The following is a 10,942-nucleotide window of genomic DNA, read 5'->3' as shown; positions in this document are numbered from 1 at the left end:
ACAGCTGTGTCGAGAATGCTTGTGTACAAGGAAGGGGGAATGTACGGGGACTGGGAGATCAGGTGGCGACACATATTTGACTTGCGGTTTGTGGTGAGTCTGCACTTAGATGACATGAAACTAAGCAGCTTAATTGCAGCATCAGACAGGTTGCCATAACTTACTGTGTCTTTCTGTAGCTCGCCCTTATGTACCGGTCATACAATTTGCACTTTGAATTCATGAATACAATGATGAGTTATGAGGCACTCGGGTATCGCCTGCAGTGGACAAAGAAGGTACAAAAATTTCAGCGCATGATATGATATAAAATCAGAGTGTTATGTGCATATATATTATCAATTGGGGTGCATTAATATGAACTCATCCAATGTTGTGATTTTTCAGCTGATGCTGCCGGTTCCAATGATGGAAAGCTGGTCACTATATGTAGTTGATGCTGAGGAGAGGAAATTATTGGTCATGGACCCATGTTTAACATCTGGGCCAATCGGACAGATGCAGGACAAGCATGAAGACAATGCAAACTTCATCCTCGCAGGACTACGGCGGTGCATACATGAGAACATCGCTGGTTGGTATGTCCCGGCTCAGGGATGGAGAATCGAGTACAACGTCGGCATGCATGACAGCTCCACAATGTATGTTCAAAGAGTGCCCCTTTCAAGTTCTAAAAAATTGTATGCTGTGGATTAATAATCTGACTTGATTGATGTGATAATGGAAAACTAGCAGGGAGGACAGCTGGCTGCACATTGTCAACTACAGCAGGAATTACACTGGGCTATATCTTCAGAATGTGCTAACCCCGGTGAGCACTGAACTGTACAAACATGTTGGACAGTTCTATTAGCCGTTTCAATCACATTGATGAGCCTGCTAATAATCAAACTCAAATATTTTGCAGGCACGCCTAAACTACATGAGGCAGTCAATTGCATATGAAGTTATATCAATGAGGGGGAACATGGGGGAGCTGCCAGATTTCATGGTGGAGGAAGTGCTTCCATTCTAGAGTGTTAGGCGATGACACAGCTAATTTTGGACCAAACCTTGCGGCTTCGGAACATACACCTGGTTGCATAGGGTGATAATTGGGAACGTTAGTTGCCATCCCACATCTATGAGGTGTGGTAATGGTTCCCTAGTTTTGCCAGCAGCAGAAAACTAAAGACATTTTGGAGCCGGGAAAGGATGCAATTTAGCTTGCACCCCACCGCGGGCGGTGTGTAGGTGATTGTGAGGACTTATTGGCTGCCATGTCTAAGTTTGTGAGCTATTATTTTGATCCATATAAGTAGGGTCATCAGTTCAGATATAACTGGCATGTTGGTTGCAACTAGAGATGCAATTTAGCTTGCACCCCACTTCCGGATGGTGTGTAAGTGATTGTGATCAGTGCCTGGGTTCGGAACCACCTATTCATGCATCATCGATGGATGTGGTCATTTTTTTAAATGTCGGTCATCTATGGCCGTTCAGACTGTGAGACCTAAACGTAAAACCTAAGTATGTGTGAACCTTCGACATGTGTGATTGCCGTTTATTGATGTTGTCCATATAGGTAGATTGATTTTGGCATGAGGTGAGGTCAGTATATCTCTTCCATACGCTGGCCCAACTACAAACAAATTTTGGAATGGCAATCTTTTAATCCTTGTTCTGACTGTGATACAAAAACATGCACGCCATGATTCGCGACTCTCCAAAATTGTTTGCACATATTGTCTAGTTTTGTTTGTGTGATGCATTCCAATTGCAAAAAAAATCGTTTGATACGGAAGTGTTCATGTTTAATTGGATCGGCCTAGCTGTGATATAAAAGACCTGACCGTGACATGTCAGGTTGCACTAGAAATGTCATCAGGTGTAGTCTCTACAGGTGGATTCATGGGGCATTGGGTCGTTAGGTTTGGCGATTCATGGTTTGAGCCATTTCATTTGGTAAAAAAGCATATGGCCTAAGGTGCCGATTGTGTGTGAAGTTGGGCATGTCATTTGCACCTCAGATGCAGCTAAAAAATAACCATGGGGATCGATGCATGTGGTGACTATGGGAACAAAATATAGTCCACAGAACCCACAAATCCACTTAATTAGTACATGATGCTTTAAGTACTAGTCCGCAACATGGTAACATAGAACGATTGGATGAAAATGATGCCCTCGGTTCACATATTTGCTACTGGTGATTAAGATGAAGGTCACATACTTTCAGGTGGCTAGTGTGCATAGGCAAGATAGTACAAAAGCATAGCTCCATGCCGATGGTGGTCCTTTGCTGCTCTATTCTGCTTCAAAGATGGAGTCTGATGGTGCAAGAAGGCGCCAGAGAGCATCACGTGCATGTGGTGAGAAATTTCCCTGCAACTTCATGCACTCATGAAGCATTTCCCGCTTTGCTTTTGACATTGTGTGCTGTGCAATGACAATGGTTCGGTAGTCAGTTAGCATACAAACTTGTGAAGTTACAAGCGCTGACTTTGGCCACGCATAAAATTGGCAAAGGTGACATGATAACCAACCTTTGTGAGGGGAATCTTCAGCTTCTTGCCATCAAAATGACGGGTGATAAAGACAACACATGCACCAGTTTCTTTTCTGAACATAGCAAACATAGCTAAATAAGAAGAAAGTCTATGAAATTACGCATAGGGGCATCCAGAAAATACGGATGTTGAAAACTATACCGGGAAAAAATGCTATCAGCAAGGGCGGGGAACTGGATAGTCCACCGATCTTTGCTCACGAGCCACCCAGCATAGTACTCATTTACGCAACTGAACAGTGCTCCATGTAGTTTCCAAGCTAAAATCTCGTCTCTGTGTTGTGTGGTCAGGGGTTGGCTCTTCTTGCTGTACATGGGATCAACAACAAAAATGGTGCGTGTTACCATGTCCCAGAAAATGATGATCCACCCTTCAGGTCGTGAGACTGGCGTGAAGAACTGCATAGGAGACATGACACGTTTGTGGACAGATGGGTAGACATGTATGAACGAACTATGGATGGCTAAGTCAGTCATACCAGTTGAGCCGATGTGATGTCATACTCGAGTCCCGCCGCAGATAATGCTTTCTGGATAGACAGCGTATGGATGTAATCATGATCGGATAATACCAGAGTCTGTATATACAGCAAAAATCGTCAGTATATGAAAATGGAGATTTGTGTTGCAAGATTTTCAACAAGTGTAAAACACAATGTATGACTGACCGAGAATTCTGGTTCAAGCGGGTGCCTCCACGTTAAGTATGGTGAATGTTTGTCTGCTTCCTGGTCAGACTGAGAATACCTTCTAATGATGACTGACATCATCTCATGGTCGATTAGTTCATCTTCGACAAGCTGTTGTTTGAGCTCTAATCCAGTTATCCATAAGAATCTAGGATTCTCATGCACAAGGAAATTCCTGTAAATACACGCATGGCGATGTGAGCGGCCTAAGTGAGACAGATGTACAGGAAAAGATGACAAACGGCAAGAGCATGGTTTCAAGATATCACCTTGATAGCTCTGTTGCCAGTGCGGTAGCAAAAAAAACTTCCAATTGTTCAGACACATAAGCCTGCGGTGGGCACGGGACAACACCCCTGATCCATGGGTCTGTCTGGAAGCCAGCCTTGAATACATATTTCCTCCCTGGCAGACCGTCAGACTTCTGTCCAAACACAGTGGTACTGCCGTCGTTGGGAAGGTCAATAAACAGTTCACTTATTGCCTGCAGAGTCTGCCTTGCAAAATGTATTATCTGAGACGTCATTGACGCGACTGCTTCTTCGTCGATGTGCACCCTCTTGTTCTGTTGCCGGTCCGACCGTTCATCAGAAGTAGGCTTGGAAGTAGAATTGGCACCTGCAAAATGGAGTTGCGAATGTCGTAGCAAATGAATGAGTGGCAAAGTGAAAAATTCATTGTAAACTGTGAGGACGGAAGATAGTAATGAAATTGCAAGGAAGAGTGACCAAGAACCTTTGCATGCAGACATATCGAGCCTGACACCTGGGATTTTGGGACCACACGGAGTTGTGAGCGTGTCAACTTGACATGTATCGATTGCTCTTGCTGGACAGTCCGAGAAACCTCGTGCAGCACAACATATGCACCTCTTGCTGATTGACGCCATCAGTTTGTCCACAAACTTGATCATATCTGCTTGCAGATTGGACCGAGCAGTGTTAATTTCGCGCTGGCATCTGGCATTCTGCTCCTTCAGTATAATGGTCAGCTCATCCCTGCCCTGCAGCAGCAAAATAAACGCATGAACGATTCAGGAACAAGTTTCAGAAAAAAATCACCAAAATCGCGAAATTAACCCACTGACCCATACCAGCATGGGGTATCGGTTCCGCATGTGCTGTACAAAATCAATTGGTCCAAGCATACGTATTGGTGTCTGTACATCGATTAGATTGACAGCTGATGAAGATGAGACCTGGACTGAATCGTGCCTGTCATCCGTGCGATTGCCAGCATGTTGATCCATATTGCCAGATCCTACTGGCTGGTTGGATGTTGTCAGGTTGCAATCAGGTATGTTGCAGCGGGCATAGCATAGGTCGCTGCCCTGGCGAATCTGCCAAGGATACACATGGAACTCCCTTAATACAAAAACAGAAAAATTCATAATGAATGAGCTATGTTGTCATCTGTGCTGCAATGTTTACCATGCATTTTACATATGAAGTGGGGCCCTTCCCAATGTCAGTGGCCATCGTTATCATGTTCTTCAGGCTATTCTGGTCGAAATCACTAATGCGTGGAAGAACATTGTGCTTCTTGTTGAAAATTCCAAGGTCAACATTGTCAAGGAAGAATATCTGAAAAAGAGACACAGGTTTACAGAGCAGGCATGGGAATGAGCATGTACCATAAAAGCAAATGACAGATTTCGGTGCACAGGAGGGTGTGTACTGAAAAACACATGTTTACAAACCTGGAGAAACAAGTGGCAACCAACCAGGTTTGTACTATGGTTGTTGGCCGTCATATCATTCTTAAGCCGCCGGACTGCCTCGAGCAAAAACTCCGGTACAAACTCACACCAATTATATTGCGTGATATTCTCCGTGTTTGCAAGTGCACCCCAATAGTCTATGGTGCCATAATCGTGTTTTGTCCTAGGTGCCGGAACGTGTCCCATAACAAAAATGACAAATGCAATTTGGAAGCAATCCTTCTCTATCTTGCTGGCTCAGAAATGTCGCGCATAACGAATTCCTCAGCCGCGCGTAGACTATGCACACCCGTCCTGTCCATCCCTAGCGTCCTCTTTATGAAGGTCACAGCCTCTGGCTTGATGAACCCATCGCGGCCTTTAACATTCCGGTGGCCACATGGTATGCCGAACACCTTGTGGATGTCCTCCGCAAAAAACTTGAGTACTTTTGTTTCTGATAGAACAATTGCTCGACGCTCAACATAGACCTTGCTCATAGTCCATGCGCTGAACTTAAGATTAAGCTTCTGCAACATGGGTAGCTTTAAGATTCCACCAAACCCAATTTCAGTGAGGAGCCACCTTTTGTAATCGTCAAATGTCTGGATTACTTCTATTGCTTTTCTGACTGAAATTCGAGATGTTGGAACAGGAGGTGCCTGCTCTTCCATAGCATGCACTGGCTACTCAAGGATGTCGTCTTGTGGTGCATCCCACGCGGCTGCGGCCCCATCACAACTACCGGCGTCAGACATGGTGCCTACATATATCATCGTAAGCGAAAATTGAAAAAATCGTATGTATAAATTGTTTGCGGATATAGTGCCTACAGGAAAATGAACTTATTTCGAAAATCCTAGACGAAATCGACCGTAAATGACTTCACTAGTTTATGGCTTACGGCTTCACTAGGTTGAGTAAAACGGACTGTGATCCTATGTATTAAAAATGCACAAGAGTCGCCAGGCTTGCATACATGGTAGCGGATCGGGATAGAGCAATCCGGGAATAGAACAATTTGTGGGATCCAGATCTTGGGATCTGTCGTGTTCCTAGTATATTGACTGGCTAATGGGTGGATTGTTGCGGTCGGAATGCGAGATTGAGGGGATGGGAGGCGGTTGGAACAAACTGCGCGCGTACCTGTTTAGCTCCGGCACCGGACTTGGCTCGCCGTCGGCCAGATCGACGGTGGGAGCTGAAGGAGAGTCGGGCGAAACAAATGGTTGGTATGAGGAGTGTTGGGTGGGTGCGAGGCTGTGGCCTGAGATAAGGACGGCAATTATGTATGGAGACTGGTAGGTATTAATTTATTGCGTTCCGCCAGTCGTGTCGGTGACATCGGCTATATGTGTTAATGAACGTAATTAAACGCCTGAACTAATCAGAAAATGCCAAATGGCAGCATGGGGAAAAAGCATTGGGGAAGTGCTGCTGGAAAAGTGTACCATATGAGCGTGTCAACATGTAGAACTGACCATAACTTCATTAATAGTGACATATTTCTTAGCAAACAGGCTTACAAATCAAAACACTGCCACACCTCACAAACGACCACTGCGATTAGAAAAGAAACAAACGCACGTTCTAGAAATTCCTTGTACTGTGTCAACAAGACCACTGACTACCTGCTAAGGAGTGATACAACTTTGACCAACGCCAACAGGATAAGCAGAAGCACTAACAGAATGCCTGCTTCTAAAAACACAAGAACACGAAGAGCGGCGCGGATGAGCCTGCTTGATTAAGCAGTGGTTGGGCTCTGGAAGCTTGGGGACCGACTGGACCACTGCGCTGCTGCTCGACAACTCGAGCTCTGCGGTTCAGACAAGCTCCCGACTGGCTGCTCCCCTGCAATGGCTGCTGTGTGGTCGCCATATGGTAGCTAAGCTCGGCTAGGTACTCCGCCTTGGTTCTCATGTAGTTGCAGATGCCAGCCTGCAACAAACAAATTGATTCCAAATGCAAAAAGATTGCATTAGATGGTGTGGATGTTAATGGGGATTCAGATGTATGGATGGGGTAGTACTCACGTCCTTGTTGACGCACTTGTAGAAACGAACGCCCGCATTCTGACCCGCCCGAGCAATCCAGGTGAAGACGCGGCCGCCGCACTCAGGGCAGCTGATTAGCGGTGGGAGTTGCTCGAACCCGGTTGAGGATGAAAATCCAGACATTCTCTACGCCTGGATTGGTGATAGCTGCCTAGATTGGTTAGGTCGGAAGATGATGGATTGGGAGGAAGTGCGCTGTGCGATGTAGAAGAGTGGGGAGGAAGTGTGCTGGAGAAGATTGGTAGCTCCCAACGGTACTGCTATTAATGAGCTAAACGGCTCATTTGGTCCGGGTGGGGGAGTTAAATGACACAACAAGTCCAATCCCGTCTGTTCCGCCACCTCGCTAACTGACGGCGGTTTCTGAACATTGGGCCATCGCAACAGCCCCGTGAGCATTGCACCCTTCGCTATACTCAGCGCTTCGTCGATAGGCATAGAAACAAATGGCACAGATTCCGAGATCACACGTGCTCGGGCTCACATGCGAATTTTCGCGTTCATGGCTCAACCTTAGCAGAAGTATTTTCATTTCCAGATTCACTTTGCTATTTTGCCTTTGTCCGTGACTCACTGGACACGCATAAAGTACAACCTTTGTTGTTTTCTCAAAATGGACCGAAAAATGAAAGGTAACCTCCAAATTGCATTGCAGACAAGGTGTTTATTAGAAAGAGACGTTCACAGTTGCAAGATGGAAAATGACATTGAGCAAGAACACGTGGCTGAACTCACACCTTTAGCAAACATTTCAGTGTTGATGTCCACCTCGATGATTCAAGCCGCCCTTATTCTTGCGCCTGCGCCTTCTCAGTGGCTGAACTCACAATAGTTCTATTAGTATTTTCTTTTTATATTGAAATTCCTGTGTCCCTGTAAAAAAGAAATTCCTCTGTCCAAACATCTTTTTTGCCAAATTATTCTTGCGCCTTCAGCAACCTAAAGTACACAAACATTATCGAAACAATTGAGAATTTTTTTTATAAAATAAAGTTCATCACTAGCTTATGGTTACTTTTATTATTGTGTTTTACTTCGGAGAAAAATAACTATATCTCATCAAACGACTTACCGCGAGACCAACGGCACCAGGTCCAAATATTAAGACAGTGGATTCCTTGGAGACGTTTGCAGTGTTCCATGCAGCTCCTACTCCTAAAATTCAAAACAAAATTACATGACATAAAAAACTTGTTATATTAATGACCACCAGCAAGTCCGTAAAAAAGTTAACATAAATGCAATATGGAAGAAAATATCTTAAGAAGTAATTCCATGTACAGCCTTGTTGATGTTTTACATTGTTCTCATGAAATTCCTGTTCCAGAACATCTCTTCCAATAGTGACCACACTGGAACTTTTTGTACTCAAATATTTCTTTCATTCAAGAAAAGTCCTCACAAGGTTACGGGGTATAGCAGCCACTATCGAAACTAATGTACATGACAACGACTTTATGTCACAGCTAATAATAAGAATTTTTGTGAACTGCTCCCTCTGTACACTAATGTAAGACGTTTTTCAGTTTAAATGAAACTGTTAAATGTCTTATACCAGCGTACAGAGGTAGTACTTTTTGGCTATCAGCATGCGGTGTGGGTGATAGCGACCGAAGTCAACATTATAATATTATAATTGTCTTGTCTTCAGTTTCAGTCTTGTAAATTGCCATGCCGCCATCCAAATTGACCATTTTTTTTCGGATGTGTAGTAGCCAAGGGTATTTGGAAACAGGTCTCAGACATTTTTCTCTAGACCTGGGTTCAGACTACCTCTCTGTGGCCAGGTTTTGGCCTGCCAACAAAAAACACACAGTGTTATATTCAGTAGGTGCATGCATTCTTTGGTCTTTGTGGAAAAATAGAAATGCTCATGTGTTTAATAACGCTGTGGATGGACTTGAAACAGATCTGGAGGAAAGTGTTGGGATCATTGAGGAGATGGTCGATCTTGCTCAAAGAGGAAATGGAGCCTCTTTGGGACAAGATATCACACCAGATTTCCTTGATCTTGGAATCACCGTTCCAAATTCTGGTGGGGTGATTCCACTGGGAACATCGTCTGCTGGAGAAGTTGATCAATCCCTTCTCAAGCTGAAGCTGGACGATTACAAGATGCCTGGCGAAAAGAACCCATACTCATCACCTCCAAGGAGTCCTCCTGGTGGCATCAAGCACTGCCTGCTTAGCCCAGTCACCCCTCTGGACCTGCTGGGCTCTCCAACCCAGCCATGGAAGAAGCTCGGAGGAGTGGCGGCAGAGCTGGGGATCGACAAGACTGGTGGCCATGGGGGGGACATGTCGAGCATCATGCTTGCATCTTAGTATTATTTTCAAGAGTCTGATAGGCCTCACTATATGATGTATGCTGTAAGAAGTTTTTATTTCCTTTTGTAATCTGACCTCTGAACATGCTTAGCATGCTCACGGGTCCTGAGATCTGTGCACTGGATCTTTTCTGGTTTCATTTATAAAAAATGGGGCCGGGGAGTTTAACCCCCTTTCATCTAAAAATAAGTGTTAACTTGCAAAAATGTCTTATATTATGGGACAGAGGGAGTAACATATACCATTATACTATCAAGAAAACTACTCTTTCCGTTCACTATTATAAGATGTTTTAACTTTTTCTAATTTGGATCTATGTAGACGCATTTTACTGTGTTTGTATACTCATTTCAGTCCATATGTAGTCTTTATTAAAATATAAAAAACTTATTTTTTAAATGGAGGGAGTAGCTCATACCATATCCACTTGCACGTCGGCTTGTTCTCATGCGTTCACTAATGCAGATGGATCCATAGATTGATTGATTAATTATTCATCAATCAATATGAGAGGACCACCCAAGAATATATGATGATATTCTGAGGACAGGGATCAACTGGACGATATTAATAATTTGAACAAAATTACCGGTGGAGATGCGGCAACTGAGGAGGAACATCTTCTCTAGTCTTGACAGTACCCGCATGTTGATCACGCTGGAGTGGTGGTACCTGCATGTCGCGCCCCCCCCCCCCCCCCCCCCCCCCCGCCCGCGGTTGAAGGTGGAAATGACTTGATCTCTCTGCCCCAGATCATCCCCGCCTTCACCAACGCTCTCCGCCGCTCTGCATCCGTTCCACAATGTAGGGCATATAGATTTTTTGTTCAAAAGTCAAACTAACCGAACCGTGACAAAGTATATAGATAATATTTATTTATATTTACAATACCGAACGTATACAACATGTAAATATACCCCATGATGTGTCTAATGATATGCTTGATATATAGTGCAGAACTGGGATATAGCACCGGTTCGTAAGGCCCTTTAATGCCGGTTCTGTAACCGGCACTAAAGGGTGGGGACTAAAGGTCCCCCCCTTAGTACCGGCTCAGCATGAACCACCACTAAAGGGCCACCACGTGGCACGAGCCAGCGCCGGGGGCGGGGAGACCTTTAGTACCTGTAGGTAACACCAATTGGTACTAAAAGGTTTGGGGGTTTTGGGTTCATGATTACTTTTTCCTTTAATTTTGTGTTTTTCATTTAATTCTTTTTCATTTGCTGGTATTTTATGATACTACATATTGTACACGTTATGCATATATATATATATATATATATATATATATATATATATATATATATATATATATATATATATATATATATATATATAAAATTAGGAAAAATCCATCCTACCACCAGTGGTAGTTACCCCACATATATCTCATATAGTACCAAGTGGTAGTATATATACTATTTTATTATTTTAAATATGTTCATAAACTATATCTAAGATATTTCAAAGCAAGTTGAATGAAAAAATTGCATATAAATCCATAGTTTTTGTTATATTTGTGAAATACATACATATTTGTACGTAAAAAAGAGCATACTCAAAACATAGTACATACTACCTAAAAATTAGTGTATATACAACCTAATCATATATATAT

At 43.6% G+C, this 10,942-nt stretch overlaps 1 protein-coding gene across 1 annotated transcript; it reads right to left on the bottom strand.

Moving 5' to 3' along the window:
• Window positions 1-6,637: 6,637 nt before the first annotated feature.
• Window positions 6,638-7,151, bottom strand: LOC123157460 (uncharacterized). Its single transcript, XM_044575746.1, has 2 exons — window positions 6,973-7,151; window positions 6,638-6,877 (listed from the first exon to the last, which is right to left on the bottom strand). Exons 1-2 carry the CDS (start codon window positions 7,114-7,116, stop codon window positions 6,638-6,640), a joined length of 384 nt encoding a protein of 127 aa, XP_044431681.1. The 5' UTR covers window positions 7,117-7,151.
• Window positions 7,152-10,942: the final 3,791 nt, after the last annotated feature.

Source organism: Triticum aestivum, chromosome 1D (assembly GCF_018294505.1).
Source record: "Triticum aestivum cultivar Chinese Spring chromosome 1D, IWGSC CS RefSeq v2.1, whole genome shotgun sequence".
Lineage (NCBI taxonomy): Eukaryota > Viridiplantae > Streptophyta > Magnoliopsida > Poales > Poaceae > Triticum > Triticum aestivum.
The sequence above is the reverse complement of the archived record's forward strand: the minus strand, read 5'-3'. Positions and strand labels throughout refer to the sequence as shown.